Source organism: Falco naumanni, chromosome 4, assembly GCF_017639655.2.
Source record: "Falco naumanni isolate bFalNau1 chromosome 4, bFalNau1.pat, whole genome shotgun sequence".
Lineage (NCBI taxonomy): Eukaryota > Metazoa > Chordata > Aves > Falconiformes > Falconidae > Falco > Falco naumanni.
In genome coordinates this window covers 80,163,851-80,186,081 of record NC_054057.1, presented here as the reverse complement: position 1 = coordinate 80,186,081, position 22,231 = coordinate 80,163,851, and the positions used below count along the sequence as shown (strand labels likewise).

The 22,231-nt window shown below is 39.6% G+C and overlaps 2 protein-coding genes across 4 annotated transcripts; one reads left to right on the top strand and one right to left on the bottom strand.

The window, feature by feature from the left end:
- The first annotated feature begins 174 nt into the window (after window positions 1-174).
- Window positions 175-3,878, top strand: AIMP2 (aminoacyl tRNA synthetase complex interacting multifunctional protein 2). Its single transcript, XM_040593543.1, has 4 exons — window positions 175-354; window positions 1,868-2,074; window positions 2,611-2,842; window positions 3,357-3,878. Exons 1-4 carry the CDS (start codon window positions 223-225, stop codon window positions 3,740-3,742), a joined length of 957 nt encoding a protein of 318 aa, XP_040449477.1. The 5' UTR covers window positions 175-222; the 3' UTR covers window positions 3,743-3,878.
- Window positions 3,879-4,144: 266 nt separating this feature from the next.
- EIF2AK1 (eukaryotic translation initiation factor 2 alpha kinase 1) lies at window positions 4,145-22,075 on the bottom strand. Of its 3 annotated transcripts, none has more exons than XM_040593540.1 (15): window positions 21,866-22,075; window positions 21,241-21,399; window positions 19,290-19,426; window positions 18,499-18,530; window positions 17,917-18,016; window positions 17,107-17,187; window positions 16,607-16,706; window positions 14,937-14,988; window positions 13,851-14,220; window positions 12,669-12,780; window positions 10,934-11,040; window positions 5,655-5,775; window positions 5,448-5,527; window positions 4,839-5,072; window positions 4,145-4,346 (listed from the first exon to the last, which is right to left on the bottom strand). In XM_040593540.1, exons 1-15 carry the CDS (start codon window positions 21,960-21,962, stop codon window positions 4,224-4,226), a joined length of 1,905 nt encoding a protein of 634 aa, XP_040449474.1. In that variant the 5' UTR covers window positions 21,963-22,075; the 3' UTR covers window positions 4,145-4,223. The 3 variants fall into 3 exon arrangements, with proteins under 3 accessions (XP_040449474.1, XP_040449475.1, XP_040449476.1); XM_040593541.1 differs by having other exon boundaries at window positions 4,145-4,325; XM_040593542.1 differs by having other exon boundaries at window positions 13,851-13,935.
- Between the last annotated feature and the right edge of the window lie 156 nt (window positions 22,076-22,231).

Below are 22,231 nucleotides of genomic sequence, written 5' to 3'. Positions count from 1 at the left end.
TCAGCACCGACAGCTGCGCCTTTCGCCCTATCGCTTAACGAATCCGTGACTCACGCTGGCCAATAGCAAGAAGACAAGGAGACGGTGCGGCATCCCCCAGCGCTCATTGGATCGCGGGTGAGTCAGTAAGGCGAGTGCTCCCCGTTTGGCCCAATGGGCGCCGCGGGCGGGCGGGACCGGCGGCGGGCCGGGCGCGGGTGCGCGGTGCGTGCGACAGGCGCCATGCCCATGTACCGGCTGAGGCCCTTCCACAGGGTGGGCGGGGAGGTGCTGGCGGAGCAGCTGCCCACCTGCATGTACCGCCTGCCCAGCCTGCACCGCCGCCCCTCACCCGCAGCCTCGCCGCCGCCGCAGGTAGGAGCCGTGGGGCGGCGGGAGGGCCGGGCCCGGGCGGGGGGAGGCCGGTACAGGCCGCGGTCCGCACTTCCAGCCTGGGCACTGCCGCAGCGCGCCGCCCGCTTCAATGAGCTTAGCTGCGCCGGGAGTTTCTCTGGATATATTTCAAGCCGTCGGTAATGCTCAGCGCGGTGTCAGGGGCTCTGCCGCCCTGGGCGCGGCGGGCTGAGCGGGGCCGAGCCAGCCCGGGGCCGGTGCGGGGCTCGCAAGGCCTCGGCCCTGCCTGCTGCGGGCTCTCGGCCCTGTGGCGCTTGGGACGGAGCCAGCCAGCCACACAGCCGCTGCTTTTCGGCTCCCTCACGTGTTTTCAATAAGAGAAAAACTCAGAATACTACGTTACATACATGGAGTTGGCGCCAGCCTCTCTCCAGTGTCAGCAATGCGTGGAATTCTTCCAGGGTGCTCGTGGCCATTTTTAGCTTGATGCCTCCTATCTTCCCTGTGAGTGCTTGCCGTGCCAGGCTGCTGGGGGAGGCACTGGGTAGGAGCAGACTTGGGGCAGGACTTCACAGGAATGCTTACTGAGATGCCCTCCCATTGCAACAGCAAAGTATTAAGTACTGGTGTCCTCTGAGAGTGGTTTTTATTTCAGAGGTGTGTACTAGCCAAATAATGGTCACTTCAGAGGTGTTTTTGTCTTGTCTTTGCGACGGTTGTGTAAGTGGGTATCAAGATTTCACTTGGTACCTTGCTCGTATCTCTTTAGCCATTAGGCTGAAAGAAGGAAGCTTGGTTGATAGCTTGGGTTTTGTTAATCCTTATTCAGGATGCTTAGAAATGGATTATCTCTGTAAAGATTTTTCTTTAACATTATTGTATGTTTGTAGACTTAAAACCTCCCACAGGATTTTCCTCTTTTAAAAGGGATAGCGTAAGGTAACTGAAATAACAGAAACATGCGCTGGGATTAACATGTAGCAAAGTCTATGGTCCTTTTTTCTATATATTCTCTGAAACAAGAATGACTACCAAGAATGATTTCATATGATACACCATCCATCTAAACCTGCAGGGTTTTTTTACTTTTATTAACTACCTGAATTGTCAAAAAGTTTACTTGTTCAGCAGCCTCAACATATACTTCTACCAGTCTGTTCTTCTGGGCCAAAGAGAATCGTGACAAGCTAACTTTGTTTTTTCAGGTTTTAATTTAGCATTTCACTGCCAACTTTTAAGTTTCTGTGTTTGTGATCTGATTTTTACTACATTGCGGAGTTTTCTGTAGCTAGTAGTTCAAAAAAGATGTTAAGCAGGAAGATTCCAGAGATTTGATTAGATAACCCATTTCTCACGACATTTGTACAGACAAGAGAGGGAACTAGTAAGACATTAAGACCATGACACTCCACGGTGTTCTCATGATTTGAAAGTGTTTGAAGTCTTTCAGAACTTACTGTCAAGTGAGCCATAGGCTTTTTTGACACTGAGCTGAGCAAATGTTTATGTGACGTTGGTTTTTCCTCTCCTGTAGGAAGAAGTTGACCCATCACTTCAAGCACTTGAATCCCGCCAGGAAGAGATTCTAAAACGCTTGTATGAACTGAAGAGTGCTGTCGATGGTCTCTCAAAGATGATCCAAACCCCAGATGCTGATTTTGATGTAACTAATATCATTCAAACCGATGAAGGTTCCCCTTTGACAGCAAATGGAGCAGACTTAGATTTGATGCTTGGGAAGGTAAGTTTAGTTGAACATACACACTGAGAGATACTTTCTTTGCTCTCATATTTTCAGGATTGGAAGGGTGGCATTAAAACCTGGGATACTCAGAACTCAGTATACAAGTCTTATAGCCGTAAAATAACCTACAACCATCATTTCATTGTGGGCATCCAGATTATAGATCCAGACATTGATTAAATACTAAATCCTACATATTCCTATTTGGATATAATTCCAAGCTAGAACGGTTAATTTTGAAATTATGACAGTTTTTCTCTTGTTTGTTACAAACTGGAAATTTTAACTGTGGCTTCAGATTGGACTAGTCTTTACCTCAATCATGTTCTTGAATTATTTGTTGAGGAAGATGATTAAATGTTTAAGCAAGTTTTAAACGTCCAACCTTGATTTAATTCATTTATGTAAATATCATTAGAATTTCACCTACGCATGCAGGGGTATGTACGTTTTGGTGTCAAATGAAACCACCACTATTTCAGAGTCTGATCTGGAACGTGTCTCACCTGCTGAATGTTTTCCTTTCTGTTCAGGATTATGGTGCCCTGAAAGATGTTGTAATCAACGCCAACCCTTCTCTACCTCCACTATCATTACTAGTACTGCACAGTCTGCTGTGTGAACGCTTTAAAATACTATCAGCAGTTCACACGCATTCATCTGTGAAAAGTGTGCCAGAAAACCTCATGAAATGCTTTGGAGAGCAGACTACGAAGCAGCCACGTCATGAGTATCAGTTGGGCTTTACTCTTATTTGGAAGGATGGTAAGAATGAAGTTAACTTGTAGACCAATATTTTACAGTAGGTGAAAAAAACGCAACTTGGGCTATAAAACCTTGACAACAGATGCTTTGTTGTCTTTGTGCTGACACATAAGGGATACATACAGCAGAAAAAGCATTTCTGCTCTCTTTTTATAGCTGTCAGCAATGATGGGGAGAGAGGATGAAGAAGACTCTTTTTTGTGGTTCCTGCTATTAAAATACATGTGGCATTTACACAGTTGGTTGTACCCACAGGATTTTTTTTATAGAAGTGTTTTTCAGTTTCTACAAATAAGTTAGGTAGAAGTGGGACATTTGAGTGAAGTTTATGAAAACCAGTATCCCAGGTTCCTGCCTTAGTCTAAGTAATTAGACTAAGAAAACTGAAAATTGTCTATCAGATTAATGATGTTAACAGTGTTGCTGGCATCACAAATAAAATATATCACAGAATTACCATTAGACTTAACTTCTCTACCATGTGGTATTCAGTTTTTTCTTTTCTTAATTTCAGTTCCAAAACCCCAGATGAAGTTTAGCGTTCAAACAATGTGCCCTATTGAAGGAGAAGGGAACATCGCTAGATTTCTCTTTTCCCTGTTTGGCCAGAAGTACAACGCAGTTACTTCAACTTTGATTGACAGCTGGGTCGATACCGCCATCTTCCAGCTAAAAGAAGGTAGCAGTAAGGAAAAAGGAGCAGTCTTGCGCTCTATGAATGCTGCTCTGGGCAAGACAGCGTGGCTGGTGGGAAATGAACTCACCGTAGCAGACATTGTTGCGTGGTGTGCGCTTCAGCAGACAGGTAGTGCAAATGCTGCCCCAGCCAATGTGCAAAAATGGATGAAGTCGTGTGAGAACTTGGCACCTTTTGGCTCTGTTATGAAGCTACTGAAGTAAGCCTGTACTCTTCATAATGGTGTAATTTTAACCTTACTCCACCTCCTGCCTGCTGTAGTGGTGTGAGTCATTTTGGAGATGTATTCAAGTACTACAGTTGGACAGAATTCTAAAGTCAATAAAAATGTTACAGCTACCTTTTGGGTGTGACATTCCTCTTCTGTAACTGATGCACAACATGCATATTTGCTTTACGATTATAAAGCATCTAAAATAGTCCTAGGTAAATACAAACTGCAGTTTCAGTTTTTCTGTATATTCTTCCCTGTAACCCAAATGGTAATTTATACAAGTTAAATTGTGCTGAGGCTAAGCGTAATGTGAATCCTTTCTGTTGACCGGCAACATCCAAACTAAGACAAAAAGATTAATACCTTTAAAGAATAGACAGGAGAATCAAAATGCATTGCAATATTTTTATGTAAAAAAAGAAACATTTTTATATAACTTATCATGCAATGGAGGTTAGTTCTTCCTGTACTTAAACAGGAGAACCGAGTTGCGTATGTTCATCTCTTTCTTCAGAAAGCAGTCGTATTGTCTCTCTCAGTTTCTCTATTTCTTCCTCTTGTTCTCTCACCTTCTGTTGTAGGTTAGAAATAACCTGATAATGACAGTCAGTTTACTTCATTTATAGACAAGCAAAGATAAAGCCTTATTAACCTATTTGAGTGGTTTGCAATCCACACACATTCTGCAGCGCCACAGCAATTCTGGGTATTTGATGCCAGAACTTAATCCATCAACAAAGAATTGTGGCGAGGAGAGGGAAAATGATAAAAAGATTCTGCAGAGCTGACTAAAAGCTTCAGAAGCTTTTCTGACCTATAAAAATACCTCCAGCTGTACGTAAATCAACTGTCCAGTCTTCTTAAAGTTACCTATACTTAATGACCATTTATCTCATTGCAAAGACACCAGAAACATTAATAGAGCATGTTGAGTACTGTAATCGGGATTACAAAAAAAAGTCTCAATCACACAATCCTCTAAAGTTAAAAATAAAAAAATCCCATAATACAGGCAGGGAAACAAATGGAATTTTCCTTTTATATTTCTTTATCCTGTAAAGGTTGAAGTTACTGGCATAACTTACATGTTCTGTGGTGTGAAACAGTTCGCTTTCACGAAGCTGAGCAGCAGTCGGTCTTTCTGTAGATCTCTGACTGGTGAGGAGTTTAATGTACTTGGCTTGAATAGGCCATTTTTTGTAGAAAGCGTGAGGAATTTGGCCATTCCTTAACTGTGTAAGAACTTCTGTTCTTTCCATTTCTGTTCCAAATGGTTGGAAGAGTTCTAGCAGGATAACACCCATGCTGTACATGTCTGACTGGTAACAGGGTGAAGAAAAAGTTCTGGGATAACTGCTATTTTTAATTACTTAATAGATTCCTTTTCCTTGCAAAAATCATGGTATGAAAGAGTTTCACAACACTGAAGGTGCATGATGATATGAGAAGTATATGACACCACTAAAGAAACACAAATTTAAATCTATATACATTCCTCAAGATGATCTTAGAAACAAGTAATTTTCACATTAGTAGCAAACTAGAAGACAAAGTTGAAATCCATAAAGAGTAACAGCAGGAGGAATGTTTGTGTATTTACCAAACATTATGTATTTACCTACTGAAAGGCTTGTTTTATTCCTATTATCTATCATCATGTGTTAATAGAAAAAAAAAAAACCACAACTCCCTACCTTGACATCATAGTGAGAGCCCTGCAATTGTTCTGGTGAGGCGTAGAGGCAAGTTCCCACTCCTGAAGTATGTGTCAGTCCTTTAAAAAGGCAATTTCGAGGTACTCACCTTATGTTACATTGTTACCATTTCACTTAAGAATTTAAGGTTTTTATAGCATAGAAACTTAAAGACACTGAAACCTATTAGGCTTTTTTTTCTCTTACCTTTTATCCTTTCTGTCTTAAACCACTGGTCTGCATCATCCCAAAGAAGGTCTTTGCAGGCTAATCCAAAGTCTCCTATTTTTACATGATGATCTGATCCATGTAGAAAGATATTTCTGGGCTACAAAACAAGACCATATAAAACGTAAATACAAAACTGAAATTTCAGCTGTTTCAAAATCTATAAAATCCAGTGCTTCACAGGTATAATAATTACTTAAAACTTTCATTAGTAAGAGAAAAAAAAGTCATAGCTGATACTAAATCATGTGTTAGCTATCGCATTTGGGCAGAAAGACCACATAGTAAAGATCTTTAAAAAAATGAAGAAAAGCAAAACAGGAAAGAAAACGGTTTGAGTGGAAAGATACTTTTTTTTTCTTTTCTTTTTCCCCCAACCAAAAGTGGGAAATTTCCAGAACAGTAATGTTAACAGGAATAGGCAAGAGCAGACAGGAAATTAGACCAACTGATGTAGCAGGAAGGAGGAATAAATTATCATCTTTGGGCTAGACATCATGTAAAACAAAATACACTTTTCTAAATGATAAGCACAGCTGCAACATGATACTTGGTTCTGGGAAGCTGCTATGAAAAAACCCCAAATTACGAGAGACTTGACTAGAGAGCACTGACTGGAAAAACTGAAATAGTTGTATCCATATATTTTGGGTTTAGGACCACTAAGGAGGAGAAATGCTAGCACTGTGTCTCTAAAAAAAAAAAATAAATAAAAAGACACACTTGGGTTGTGGTTTAATCCCAGCCGGTAACCAGACAGCCACTCACTCACCCCCCAACCCCGCAGAGGGATGGGGAGGAGAATCAGGAAGGAATGTAAAACTTGAGGGTTGAGATAAGAACAATTTAATATTTGAAATAAAATAAAAACATTAACAACCATTATAATGAAAAGGAGGAAGAAGGGGAGAGGAACAAAATCCAAAGGGAATGGAGAAAAGAAAACAAGTGATGCACAGCACAACTGCTTCACCACCTGCTGACCGATGCCCAGCCAGCCCTCGAGCAGCCATCGGCAGGCCTCGGCCAACTCCCCCTGCTTTATATACGGAGCATGGTATGAGTATGTATGAGTATGGTATGAGTTCTGTGGTATGGAACACCCCTTTGGCTAGTTTGGGTCAGCTGTCCTGGCTGTGTCCCCTCCCAGTTTCCTGTGCCCCTCCAGGCCTCTTGCTGCGGGGCCTGAGAAACTGAATATTCCTTGACTTAGTATAAACGTTAGCTAGCAACAACTAAACCCATCGGTGTTATAACATTGATCTCACAGCAAATCCAAAGCACATCAGTGCACCAACTACTAAGAAGAAAATCACCTCTATCCCAGCTGAAACCAGGACAACTTGCCAGATAAAAGAAAACAGAATATGAAATTACTGGTTTTACTTAGCCTGTATCACCAGGTTTCTGAGCTTAGGTACATTTGGATAAGAAGTGAAAGCACTATTGCTTAGTACAGGGTTTTATTTTCTACTAAACAACTACTAGCAAGAAAGCAAAGGCAACTTGAGCCTTTTTTCACATTCTTAAGCTTTTTCTGGTTTTATAGTACTCTTAATGCTACACTGAATAATGCCGTTACTTCAAAGCTATTGTGGAACCAAACGTCTTGTAACGTCCCAAAGAATGGCACTGTTCAAATGCCAGATTCCAAATCCTGAAATTCAAATGCCAGAAATTCCATTTCTGATTATGGATTTTCATTACAAAAATTAAAATTCCCTGGTCTAGAAGGAATATAACCAAAGGAGCCAGCAGGCCTGCCACTATGTTTTCCTGTGGGTAAAGGAAATAAAATCCAGGCCACAAACAGCTGTATGAAGCAATAATGGAAGACGACAGTAGCACTGTTGAAGCTTTACTAGCGGATCACACCCTACAACTCACAGCCCTGCTCGCCCTCCAGGTAACTATTTGATCAAGATTATAATTTGTGATTACAAATGCTTTTAGATTAAGAAATGTTACGCTTTTTTTAAAAAAAAAGAGGGAAAGAGGGAAGGTCCCCACATAGGTAACTAATTTAACAAGACAGAAAAGATAGGGATAAATGGTCAGCATTTCCCCATGAAGGGAACTATGCTGAACAACGTGTTTGTAAATGGTTAGAAAACGGAGGGTGAACAGAGAGATGAGAGAGTTTTCTGGCAGTATGGTGTTGTTCAGAGGAATCAGAATGAGGTCTGAACGCGAAGAACTCTGGCAGGATATTGCAGGAAGTATAATGACAAAAGGAATTCTGTAAAAGTAAACATGAAAATGTAAATGAAGAAAACAATCCCAATTTTAAATATGTAACAACTGTCTGTAAATTGACTACTACAGCTTTAAGCATGGCAACAGGCTGCTCTGAAAATGCTCAATAGCAGTCCATAAACCAAACTGTACATTATTGGTGGGGAGAGGAAGGTAAAGAAGAAAACATTGTGACACCAGGTGAATTCATACACTGCCATCTTCACTACCACCTGCAGTTCTGAGTCTCCCATCTCAAAAAGCACATAAGAGAACTGAAAAATTTTGTATAAACAGGTGAAACGAGTGCGAAAACTTGGAATGGCTTCTGTTCAAGGAATCACTAAATACAAAACACAAGACAAACTGTCAAGTTTAAAACAGAAATTAAATCACACAGAGAATGGGAGAAGTGAGTGTGAAACACTATTCAGCATTTCTTCCAATAAATGAAATAGGCAATATCAAATTAAATCATTGGTGGTAACTCAAAACTAGGGCTATTCATTCACACTCACAGCACAGTTGAACTCTCTAGAGACACTGCTGTAGCATGGCTAATTAACACTCACACGAGTTTTAAAAAGAAAAATTCTAGAAATATCCATAAATAGCTATTTTAAGTTAGGTGCTACATATAGTTCAAGCAATCATATAAATTCGTTTCCCCAAATGACTGTACACCTGACCTAATACAACATATGGCAGGAATCACATCTATTGATAATTTTGAATGTGAATTTTGTTTTACTCAATACAAAAAGAAACCATAACCAGAAGTACTATCTCTTGACTTGGACACACAACACTAATCATTGTTGAACGTACTTCCTAAGCTGCAAACAGCCCTGCGGAGGAGGACTTGGGGGTCCTGATGGATGAAAAATCGGGTATGAGCTGGCAACGTGTGCTTGCAGCCCAGAAAGCAAATCATGTTTTGGGCTGCATCAAAAGCAGCGTGGCCAGCAGGTTGAGAGAGGTGATGCTCCCCCTCTACCCTGCTCTTGTGGAGACCCCACCTGGAGTTCTGCATCCAGCCTTGGGGTCCTCAGCACAAGACACACATGGACCTGTTAGAGCAGGTCCAGAGGAGGGTCACAAAAATAGTCTGAGGGCTAGAACACCTCTCCTGTGAAGCAAGGCTGAAAGAGTTGGGGTTGTTCAGCCTGGAAAAAAGAAGGCTCCAGGGAAACTATACTGTCTTTCAATATATAGTAGGGGCTTATAAAAAAAAAGAAACAACAAAAACCAAAAAACCTAAGACAGACACTTTTTACTAGGGCCAGTAGTGACAGAACAAGTGGCAAGAGTTTTAAATCAAAAGAAGGTACATTTAGACTGGATAGAACGATGACATTTTTTACTGTGAGGGTGGTGAGGTGCTGGCACAGGCTGCCCAGAGCAGCTGTGGGTGCCCCGTCCCTGGCAGTGCTCAAGGCCAGGCTGGATGGGGCTGGGAGCACCCTGGGCTGGTGGGAGGTGTCCCTGCCTGTGGCAAGGAGGGTTGTAATGACTGTCTTTAAAGGCTCCTTCCAACCCAACCCATGCTATGATTTTACAATCTAGAGGGCCAAGCACTGCCAGACTCTGTATGTACAGATGAGATGGAACTTCTGCTTGCTTACACTTCTGTGAGCTTCACCAGCCTGAAGCTGAACTATGGCTCATTTCTCATGCTCTAAAACTAGGAAATAGAGGAACTGAAGGCATTAACACCATCCTATGCATTCCTGACAGGCACAAAAAAGCTGTGGTTAACAAATATTTAATGATCAAGCTTCTGTTACATCATGGCAACTCATAAAGTTTGTTCTGACAACTAAAGTTTTAGGACCTGTTACTATGTTACACCCTACCAGTCCAGAACTTTTAGTCTAAGTAATTTTATCTTAAAAAGTGACTTTATCTACAAAAAGAGATTAACTTAAAACAATGTTTTATGCTACAGGAAAAACAAGAGGCTACACAGCACTTCAAATTCTCCTACGAAATTTGTCTAGTATTTACAGCAAACTGAAAAACTGCTGACCCTGAAACAGTTGGCATTTTTTTTAAATTAATCCAGAACAAAGATTTGTGTGCTTTCAACTAGTTCCAAGTTTCCACATGTGGAGTTTCAATAATTAAGATGATTTTTACACTGATTTCCTCATATAGCTACCATATTAGATGTAGAGAATCTCTGTAGAAAGTAGAGTAGGAAAATACACATCCAATTCCATGCTATTCAAGTCTTATCAGTTTAAGGGTGGGGCGCAGGCAGGAAGCAAAGAGATACCTACCTATGACTCACATCCAAGCCAGCCACTAAGTCAAAACTATTCTTATGATTAGAATAGAAAAAAAAACCACAGGAACATATAAAGGGCATCCTATTCTAATAATTCAAAGTGTTATTTTTGTAAGTCTTCTCTTCATTACTTTTAACAGAAATTAAACAAAAAATTTCAATTCACTCAGTAACATCACCTATAATTAATTTAAGTCCCTTTGAGGAGATAGCAACCATTTTGAAATACAGCAATTATGTGCAACTGAAGGATTTATATTTTTTTTTATATCAAGTAACTATAACTTGAACGTATTTTGAAAAGCTAACTGGTATGCAGTTAGCAAACTGAGATGCAGTGAAGGAGCTTTGCTTGTTGATATAATTATCTAAAAGAAATTTTTTTAAGGTAATTAGGTAATTTAGGTCCTACCCTTGTTAAGGAAAGACCAAGACAAAACAAAACCAATCTTACCATCCCCATTTAGGACAAGAAAATGGCTTCACAAAGGAGAAAACATTTCCAGAGCTTAATCGTAATTCACTTGTAAGTCAATGTAATTGAGTACTATGCTTATAGTAAAGAAAGCATGATACTGGTATAGAGGAGACAACGTATTTTTTTGTATATAACATAGCTAAATTCTTAAGAGCCTAGGTCATCTCAAATTTAACTACGAAGTTGCTTCCATTCTCTCATAATGGAAATTATCTTTGTTTTCTCCAACCTCAAGTAATAATTCCATGAACTTACTTTAATGTCTCGATGCATCACTCCCACGCTGTGAATATAGCATACTCCTTCTAATAACTCTTGAAAAATTTTCATTGTCCAGCTGACATCCACAAGATGATATGGACCTTAATAAAATTTTAAATCTAAATTATTTCAGCTAATTTTACTGAGTTATTTAAGTTTATGGTGATATATCTTGTTGAATTCTGTTTGTTTATGATGTGGAAGAAATTTTTAACAGAATGAGCACAGTTTAAAAATGGAATTTCCCATGCTTCTCCTAAGATAGTATTTTTGAAATAGCAAAGTTACTAATCTCAAAATCCCCAAAAGGAAAGTTCAGGAGACATGAACATATGTCTGCCTGAAAAGATTCCTCCAATCCCTATCAGATAGCTGTTTGATTATGAATTTAGCAAACTCCTTACTTCCATATAAGTGCTGGATTCAAATGAAAAATACAGTTCCAGATAAAAGCTTACTAACTTATGTAATTACATGTTTTCTGTATTGATTTGCACCCTTCCTTTTTGGATCCTAATCCTTCTGCTGTTGTGCTACCCTCTGAAATTACCCCATTCTCCTCTGGCTGTAGCTGTCCTAAGTAAATTTACCATCTCTCTGTTTTTACCATTTCCCACATTATTATTTTATTGAACTGCATCGTCTTTCTCCTCTAATGACCCAGGTCTAACATGTCTGTTGCCACTTCAAACACCATTTACTCTGACTTGGATTTATGTTTCTTAATGTCTAACCTATGATTGAATTCACCTTTCCTCTCCTGTCGCCTGTGAAAATGTCTGTGAACGGTGTTTTGCAAGGTCAAATGCTCTAGTGATTCTCTCACTTCCTGATGAGGAATGTCATTATGAAATTAGCTTATGAAAGGTAAAAGCCAATGCTTACAGGAGAGATTAGTGGAAGTCAGCTGATAGTTAGCTGGTAAACCTGACTCCATGACTAAAGAGAACAACAGATTTATCTTCATAGTGATTAAAACTAAGATTAAACATTAATCATACAGTTTATGTCTTACAATCTGTTAAGCATATGCTTTTTTTATACCCCAGAGAAAGGACCGTGTCTGTAATGCTTTAAGAGCATTAGACTTGTTCTTCCCAATGTCAACAATTATTGAAGACAGTTTGGTATCAAGGCATGAGAACTCTGGCCACTGAAGTAAAATAAATGTTAAGATTCTTTAGAACAATGACAAATTAGGCTGCATAGAAGTTTTGATTCTTATAAACAAACTTAAAAGCTTTCAAGTATGTTGTAACCTGTCTGAAGCAAAAGATGTATTTATATTTTGCACAACTGATAAATTAGCCTGTGAAGAGCTCTATTTTGTAGCAGCAAGACTATTACCAAAGCAAAAGTTCAATTATTTAAACAGCTTACTGAGAAAAAGCAGATTCTCTCAATAAAAAAAACTCTGCTCCAAATAAGTAGTACTGCCCAGGCTCAGATCTCTTCAAGTAACAACTATGCCTCGGGCGTACATTCCCTCTTTTTTGAAGAGCTGTCTGAAACTCACGAACTTAAAATACCTTTTCCCAACATTCATCACACAAATATTCAATACTAGCTGCCATCTGATTAAGTGAATAAAAAAATCTAATGAAGATGATCCATATTATAAGCTGCTCAAGTAAAACATAAAATCAGGCAAGTGGACTTCCAATTAGGAAAACATAAGTATTTGCTTAATAATGAATAAGTAAATTTTTAAGATAATGATGAATCTTACTGGAATTCTCCTCTGTTCTCTCATCGCATCTTTTATTACGGTCAACAATCCAATCCCACAAGGATATTTCACACAGTTGCATTTGTATATGAAGCATCAAACGATACTCCACCTAACAGAAAAATAATGGTCCATGATTGCGCCACTATATTATAAACAGTATTTCCTCTAGTTATTTTATTTATAGTGAGTAAACCAAAAATTTTTTTATTAAATTAGAAAGAGTTAGATACCAAAATGACATTGAATACACTATTATTAACCTACTGCATTCAAAAAGCAGATACCACAATGCTATCTAGTTTTGTTGGGGTTTTTTTTGCTTGTTCTTCAAATTTTAACCATCGCTATATGATAAAAGCTAACAGAACAGCCAGCTACTTAACTTAATATTCAAATTAACATTTAAAAGCTTCTAGACATACTGAACAGAAGTTCATTCTGGCTTAAGAAAATAGTGTAAACTAATATAAAATAGCAAAAAAAATCCACCTCTTGATATGGAATTTTATGATTTATTAACAGTAACATGTAATTTCATCCTCGGTTTCTGATAATGTACTAGTCCATTTGATAACCTGGACAACTCAAGCTAACACCTTTAAAATCTTGGATTTCTTGCAAGAAGGAACTCCAAATGATAGCAAAAGCTTGAAGCATTCCAGAGCTGGCTGTGTTATACAAAACATTTCAGTGGTACGAATACAAGCAAAGTTTTAGAAGCATAGGTAGAGTGGTGATTCCCTGCCCAAATCTGATTCTCTCTTTTTCACATGTAATCCTACACTGTATAGGCACCACATTACATACCTAGACACTTTCATCAATAATATCTGAATTAGCCACCATTACTGAATGCTGAAGATTTTCCAGTTTGATTTATTTTTTTTTTTTAATGCAAGAGTAGCAGTTTTTATTCATGTAGGTACTTTGAAAGGACCCAAGATGACTAACACATGGACACTTTCTTGTATGCTGAGTTTTGCCAGCTCCTCTGGTCAGCTTCCTTGTAATGGTGTTACCCACTGAAGAAAAAATTGTCTGTATTTTTGGCTGTAATAGCAGTCATTTCATATTTTTTAATTTATCATTATAAATCATTCCTCTGTCTACCAAATGCTACTTTACAAACATCATTAAATTAGACAGCAGTTAAGTATACTTAAAGACAACTGTATTTACCTCAAAGTCTCCACAGAGTGCTACATCATTACTGGAGCATTCTTCAGTGTAGGACTTACTGCCAGTGCTAGCATCTTGATCCAGACTAGAATGAGATCCCCGTGATGAATGATTTTTTACATCGCTTGACCTACTGCTAACACTATTTACAGAGTCGTCTTGTAATCCTATGGATAATTCACATTTATTTGGTTTCATACACTGTTTACTATTGCTGTTTGTAGTATCATTCCTTACATCCATATTCTGCACTGATTCATTACCCAGACTTCTGAGACCAGTAATGTCACAGGACTTCTTTTCTTGTGAAGTAAGGTCAGCAAAGATAATTGAACTATCACTTCCCACACTCCGGATGTGACAGTGATCACTGAAAATAATCAAGTAAGGGAGAGAAATCAAAATATGTACAGTTTTATACCGTCTATTTGTGACACACTGTTCTGAAGACTTTTTCCTTTTTTTTTTTTGCAATTGCAATCTGCATTGCAGAGTAAGAGTTCAGCTGCTTCCCCACGTAAAAATTTACATAACAGGCAGTGCAGGCTCCAGCCTTTTTAATACCTTCCCCCAGGAGGGATTTCTGACAGCTGACCCAGACAGCCCATAGATACAGACGGTCCTAGGACACAGCGTTACTGGACAGAACTATGATGTATCTCCAGTCCTTTAAACTTAGGAAGTTACGCTGTCCTTCTCACAGGACACTCCATCTCTTTATTGAAAGGGCTAATCAACACTTCTGAGAAACAGAAGGCCCCATCACCCTAGTAAGACCCCACAGTGCTAATCAGTGTTGCTGACTGGCACAGAACATTTGAAGTAAACCTGAAGCCCAGTACTACATTCAGGCACTCAGAAACTGAGAGATCCAAAGAAGGTAGATGTATCCAGTAGTATTTTCCAGCTTACGCAACAAGAAGGGAATCAGTGACACGGATAATTAACTTTTTGGGGTTATAATTTGGAAGCAAAAAGCACAAAGCACTTGTTCAATATATGCCAAATTCTGTACTCATTCAACTTTAAAAAAAACCCTTTTGTTAAAGCCAAATAAATGTTATCATTGAGATTTATAATACTTACTTGCTACTCTCTTGCTCCAAAGATAATGGCTGCAACTCCATTATTGTTTTATCTATTGGAAGAGAAGATAAATATGGTATTTTACAAATCAAAGCATGCAAGTATTTACCTTAAATTAACATTTAAGCTACAGCATCTTACTGAATTTAACTTCATTACCTGTAAATATCTTTTTCTCTATTTCTGCTGCTGCAAAAGGTGCTTGTTAGCCTACTAAGAAGCAACCCTATCATGCTTCTCATTTTTCTCTAAATGAAAAGAAATCACATGTTGTACGAGATCATGGAAAGGGTTGTACAGGGCTGTCTTAGATGTTCCTCTAGATTTCACCTTTAAGAAGTTAGCCTGTTCAGAATTAGGGCTTATAACGTATATGATAATGCACAGTTAAAGAAACTATTCCACAAGGCACAATCCTTTGTGTCACCCTGCTGCTGTTTTGAAGGTACTTTATAATTTGGAAATAATTTTCATTAAAATTGTGTATTTATGTGAAAAAAGCAGTTTTGTTTTTGCACACAGAAGCAAATACAAAACACCAATCTTGTAAGCCAAAGAAAACTGTTAAGTACCACAGGACCTACCTAAAGATCTAGTTACATTATCACCATTAAATACATGTGAGGTACTCCTAGCACTAAAAAGTTGCATCCTTCAAGATTCTCAGTATCATTGGTTAAAAAGTCTTGTTTGTTTTGCTAGACTGTCAACTTCCTATGCATCTTCTTTTGTGCTTATAGCTGACTGGGCATCAAGTCACTGACTTGGAAAGCAATAAAGTCATATAGAGCATAAGCAAACCTCCCACTAAGAGAGGATCAAAAGATTTAATTGCTAAAGTCATTCCGGAAAAGGACAAGAAAGGAAAGGGACCAATAAATTAGGGTTACAAAGGGACCAAAGGACAAACTGTGGGAAGAGCTGAGAACAGAGAAACTAAAGAGAAAAAAACAGGGGGCATGGGAAGGTGTAAAATGAACATAGAAGTAGATAAATTCTCAACAGTGACAGACAGTAGCTGATACACAAAAAACCAGATTGCTTTGTCACTGGAGAACTGTAACAGGCAATTCATCAATTTTAAACACTCTCCTATGCCAAATAAAATAATAAGGTTTGTGGGGGGGTTTCCCCATTAAAGTCTTTATTTCCAGGTTCTTTCAGTTCTTCTAAACTCTTTTCCAAATAGGAAGAGAAGCATAGTGGGTGACATTTCTAGTTTTGCTACAACTCTGGGATTTCAAAACACAGTAGCAAATTTGTGCGCTTTTTTCTCCTATTTATCACTTTTCCCCTAATATCTAAAGTGGCTCATTCCCCAGTAATCATTCTTCTTCTCCTTTTCAACTCACTCCTTTTTGCATTAAAAGATCTTCATTGCATTCCACTGAACTTCACACAACTTTAAAACCTTATATATTACCAGAAGTGAAGCTAATACTTCCATAGTTCCAAATTCATCATTAAGTTAACAGGTAAGTTACTAGGCAAGAGACTGAAGAGCACAGAGGGACACGAAGACCTGGTGGTCACCTGTAGCTTGCTTTTTTTTGGTTGTTTTAGGGAGGGGAAAATAGTTACTTTATCAGAGAAGTAATACTCTTCTGCAAATAACAGTACAGAGGTTATAAGCAGGATGCATGCAGGAATTCCAAATATGCTGTACTTTCCTTTTGGGCGTATGCTTTGAACTTGCTCCATCCAAGCAGTGTGGTAGCCTACAATATTAGGATGCTGCAGCCCAGCCAGCACTTTAACTTCTCGTAGCACCTAGAAAGACCAAAAAGAAACAGGATGACTGTCCTTTATACTGAGTGCTTAGAAAACCCAAAAGATATTGAAAATAACAGTTTCTGACAGAGAAAGAACAGATAAAATTATTACAGTAATAGAGAAAAATTGGAAGCTTTAAAACAAATTAATATTTTCATAGTTGCAGAGAAGATCAAATTCAAGTTAAAAATATGTTTCTTTCAATGGGCTTAAATATTTCTCATTCACTTTTTTCTACTAGGTATTGATAGGGTCAAATCTTTAGAAACTTGGAATGCATAAAAAGCATTATTAACATTTTTGATGTTTTGGGAAACATTAACTGCATTACTAAATCAAATCAGAATCAGCTAGCAGAGACAGGGAGTTAAAACAGATGAAACACAGGAAAAAATACCTTCATGCAATCTCTTCTTGTAGCCTTCTTAATGCCAATTTTTTTAATAGCGTAGAACTGACCATCTAACTTGTTTCTGACCTGAAAATAATTACAATAGGATGAAATTAGATGTTAATGTGTTCAGATTAGTGAATTATTAAATCCTTTAGAACTAACTATTTTCTAAAAATGAATTTCGGCACTCCATTCACATAACTCTCCCAGTATCACAGAATGAAACCGGGATTAGGCCGCAACTGCCTTCTTTCAGGACTACAAACATCTAATCCAGTCTCTGTGAAATACTTACCTTTACAGCCATCTTTTCATCAATAAAAAAAATGCTGCTAGGTCCTCATAGAGGACCAGGTTCTCAATAAATTTGTGAGACCACAACTGTCATCTGCACGCAGCACATACCACATGGGGAAGCTTAGGCTGGCCATACGCTACAAATGTTTAATACAAATCAACACTAGGTTGGACAGTTTCCATTCCTATTAAGGCTGCTTTTTTTCAAGCAATCACAAGTGGAACATTGGGGCGTGCAGACTAATCAGTTCCTGTGGCTGTTTTAAGTCAATGTATCACGGTGTTTCACATGAGAAATAAGGAGTTTTCCTTTGCTTTAAAAGGGTCAAAAGACGCAAAGTAAAACATCTGATATATCTCGCCTTCACATGTGCTGGTTTGCACCTGTTCTATTGGGAAATGAGGATTTTTGGTTTTCTGTTAGAAAAATAAACAAAGCAGCCAAAACAGTAACTCTAAATTTCAAAGACAAACTAGATATAAAACAATTAGTTATAAACAGAAGGTGAAGAATACCTTGTATACTTTACCATATCCTCCTTTTCCTAGCCTTGCAACCTCATCAAATTCATGCAAGTATCGTGAAGTCTGTGTTTCAAAGAGAACTTCTTTTTCTCTGATAAAAAAAAAGGTTAGGCTGCATTAAACTAAATTACAACTTATAAGTAAGGTATTATATAGGCTACAGGTGTACACAATCTAGAAATAGTATGTATGTTATGAAAATCTGAAGAAAATACTTTGACATTACCATGCGGTACCATTCACTGTTTCAGTGAATACTGAAAACCAGCAGACTGCAATAGCATGCACACATGCTTAAAATCCACACTTTGTGTGTTAACAGAACTACTAAGATGATTTCTCTAAGTTTACGTCTGATAAATCTTTTTTTCCTCAATGGTGGCACTAACCATAACAGTTGTACTGAAGAAGGAATTTTCACTAGATCGTTTTGACAGTTTGGAGAAATTTCTACTTTTTTTCTACATTTGAGACCCAAAATAAGAAATGCAGTATTAATTAAATTCAGAGTGGAACACAGAACTTTTAGGGAGGGAGTCAAGTTTAGTATTTCTAAATGCTTTGAATACATACCCAATTGCATGAGAATCTCCATTATCAAGTTCCTACAAAACAACAAAATCCAACATAAAAACAGGCCAAAACATGCCAAACAGAATAACAGGTCTACCACACCATCAGCACAGACAGCTTAATCAAAACACAAACTACAACTACATTCTTAGAAGAAAATGAGGTTACTGATAGTCATTCACGTTCTGCAAAGAGCTTCACCACACTGAAGTATTACTAGCTCACCGGTAATCTGCTAACATCCCTCTGCCAGAAAGATTACTGCCCTTTTAGAGTTCTGCTGGCAAACAGGATAAAATGAGACCTCTAAAATGCGCTTAAAGACAAAATTAACTAGCTTACTTCAAGCAGCAAGATAAGCAAACTGCTCTGAAGCCTGAAGCACATTACACAGTATACAAATTATGCCCTCCACTAATATAAACATGAGCGTGTTAACATAATCAGCTGAAACAGTTAAAAGCTGAAAATGAATGCCTGTCCATTGTCGAAAAAAGCCGCAGCAATACTTAAAACACCTTGCCTGTGTTTACGAAGATTTTCTTAAATCTTTCTTTTACTATATTAATAAGGAACAAAATATTGCTGGCTTCAGAAGCTTCGGTTTGCACCTACAGAACCAGAACATGCCATCCCAAACAGCTAAGGCAGAATGGGAGTACCATTTCATATAATTATTAAAAAGACCCAATCCAATATTAAAAGAACCCCCAAACAAAAGCTTTTTTGGATGCAATGACGTGTTCAACTCCTTAATGCAGAGGCTGCCAAAGAAATTTAACAAAGCTTACCCCATTAAGTATTTGTCGACTAGCTGCTTTCATTAGTTCAGTAATGGCGCTATTATGCTGCAGTCTTACAGTACTAAATTCGTCACAGAAGGCAAAAGGGGAGAGCAACCCTGTTCTTGTGAAAGCCTGACGAAGTACTGTACAAAGGAACAGAGACAGGTCACGTTAAATAAACCCTGCCAATAAGACCATGTAAACAGCTGTTTTTTAAATGAGAAACTTTATTGGAAAGATAGTGCATCTAAAAAACTGAACAGTCACTCTTACTCTAATGCCATTTCCCATAGACTTAGCAAAAAACCCTAATTAAATCCTAACTAGAGCTGCTCTGCGGAAATCCCTTTGCATAATACAGTTATTTGCTGTGCCCTTCATGGTCACAACTGCATCTCCTCCTCTTCCTTATCCCAGCGGATGAATTATACAGCCACCCATTCACTTACTTGTTACCCTTGGACTAATTTTGATCAGCAAAAAGAGAAATTCAAGGCATGTTCATAATTACGAGCAGGCATTAATAATAAGAAGTGGTAATGTCAAGATTTTTCTAATTCACATATAAACTCACCCATTAGTGCATGTACTCATAGTAAAGAATGAAGTCACTCCCTTTCACCCCCACCCCCCACCCCCCCCAAGCACCGCATCTTTCTCAGCTGAAATAAAAAAGGCTGTGGCAGCCAAAAACCTAACAAAACCTGAAGATTCTAGAAAAACGTACTTAAAAGTTTTAGGAATTCCAAGATCTTAAAACACACCTCCTTATAAGAGGTTTTTTTTAAAAATATGTTTCTTTGGTAGCAGTATTTAAAAAATCAACCTATTACTTTTGTCTTTTAAAGGAGGTACAAATTTATTCCAAGTGAACATGTAAGAAACCAGGAATTTTGCTATATGAGCCTTATGGACAGTGATTCATATCAGAAAAGTGGGAAAACCCCACCCCTGCCAACATGAATGTAGCAGCCAAAACTGCAAAAAGATATGATTACTGCCGTATGGTTTTCTTTTACTCATTAGTTTTATTCCCCTTGGGAAACTGATCTAAACTGTATCGGTGGAAGAACGTCTTTTTCCACAGAACCACACTGGGAAGCTGAGCAGCCACACGCTTTGGAAGATGCCCAAGTTGGAGTTTTTTTTCTTCCTCTCCCAAAAGGGGGAAATTTGGTTGGGTTTTTTTCACTTCTATTTTCGGTTTTGATAGAGCTAATAGTAAGACCCAGGGCCAAATATCTACATCAGACATCAAGAACAAAAAAATGACAGTTGTCTGCGCTGTTGTTACTGGATGCTATAAATGCCTTCAATTTTAAGTAGAAGCAACATACTATGTTTTATTCCCTGCAATCACGCATAGCAAGAGACAAAAACCTTGGAGATTGTTTCTCAAATGCATTAAGAATGTGCCTAAATGAACAAAACTCCTAAGGTAAGTCACATACCAAAAGGATTTCAAAAGAAACACCTCACACCTAAAAACGCAACCTCCCTGAATTATATCAAAAGACTTTACGGGAAAATATAGGACTTATCAAGGTATTCACTCTGATTTTCACAAACTATAATTTTGAAAGTTTTAGTCAAGACTATGCTACAGCAATTTTTTGATAAATATTTTTATTAAATTCCTCTTCTGTGTTTTTAGATCAGGTTTAACAGTTAGATAACATACCCTGCTACCCTTCTCATGATGCATGAAATTTAGCTGGAACACAACTGCTCTTTGCATCGACAACAAAATTTTGCTGCTGTTCTGAAAAATAAGGCAGGTCCTCATTCCCAGTTAAGTTAATTCAGGGTGTTCATTTTCTTCTCAGAACTACTCTTGTCCCAGTGGGATGGGACCTATAGCTCTGTATTGATATTACACTGTAAATCTGCGTGGAAGACTCTTGTATACATTGCAGAAAGGCAGTTTAAGAGACAGGAAAGAACTATTCTTACTAACTTCGGAACAAACACTTCGAATGAATGGGGTTGTGTGTGTACATGTGGCAGAGATGCTCCAGCAGTGACACAAGCAGCAGCTGGTTTTGGATGGTGGAAGTAAAATTCACAAACTTTTGCGACCCGTTTGCAACTCGGAGCTCTGCCGGCACATCGGATTCTGGAAAAAAAACGAATGGATTTAGGTCTCGGTATATGCCCGTTGACCAAAAATACCAACCACGTTACCAAGCCACACGGCTCCCACACCACCCTGGCTCACAAAAAGGCACCACGCGGAGCTGCCACTGAGCGAGAAACTTAAGACGCTAATCAGGAACCAAATTAATTTTTGTAAGTGCATAGGGAAAGGAGCTGAGCAGAGAGGCCGAGGCGCTGCCCGGGGCAGGGGGAGCTGCCGCTGCGGCCCCGGGGCCTGCCCGCTCTTGCATCATCCCTCGCGGCTGCCGCCTCCTCAGGGCGGCGGGGAAGGGAGGGAGGGATGAAGGGAACCGCCGCCTTCCTGCTTCCCGCCCGCCGGCCGGGGGGAGCCGGGGCCCCGCCGACAGCCCGGGAAGGGGGGACGGGACTTCCCTGCGCCCCCGCCCCTCCCGCCGAGGACAGGGCTGCCCCCGGGCCCCACTTACCGTCAAAGCGCGGCTCCGGGCTCTCCTCTGGAAACTCGATGGCGGGCGGCGGCGCGCCGGGGCCCGCGGCCCTCAGCGGGAGCCCGCCCCGCCACATGCCGGGCGCTGGGGTCCCGGCCTCGGGCGCCGCCGGCCGGGCCTGCCCGCCTCCCTGTGGGCGGCTCCGGGGGGGCCGGGCCAGAGCTTACGGGCGCTCTTTGAGCGCAGGGCGATAAAACATTAAGGGGAGGGAGTGAAATCGGGGAGGGGTGAACGCGGCCCGGAGGGCAGAGGCGGGCGGGAACGCTACGGCTGAGGCAGGGGCTCGTCCCCGGGCGTCGCGGCGGGCAGCTGAGGTGCCCCCCTGGACAGCGGGGCTGGCGGAGC

Bases quoted from the DNA above. Each gene is read 5' to 3' on its own strand.
- AIMP2 (XM_040593543.1), top strand. From the start codon at position 223: ATGCCCATGTACCGGCTGAGGCCCTTCCACAGGGTGGGCGGGGAGGTG. The intron at 355-1,867 runs GTAGGAGCCGTG...CCTCTCCTGTAG, and splicing joins CAGCCTCGCCGCCGCCGCAG to GAAGAAGTTGACCCATCACT. The intron at 2,843-3,356 runs GTAAGAATGAAG...TCTTAATTTCAG, and splicing joins TACTCTTATTTGGAAGGATG to TTCCAAAACCCCAGATGAAG.
- EIF2AK1 (XM_040593540.1), bottom strand. From the start codon at position 21,962: ATGTGGCGGGGCGGGCTCCCGCTGAGGGCCGCGGGCCCCGGCGCGCCG. The intron at 11,041-12,668 runs GTAAGATTCATC...AATTTTATTAAG, and splicing joins GAGAACAGAGGAGAATTCCA to GTCCATATCATCTTGTGGAT. The intron at 5,073-5,447 runs GTAGGGAGTTGT...CCCTGTTACCAG, and splicing joins GCTCTCACTATGATGTCAAG to TCAGACATGTACAGCATGGG.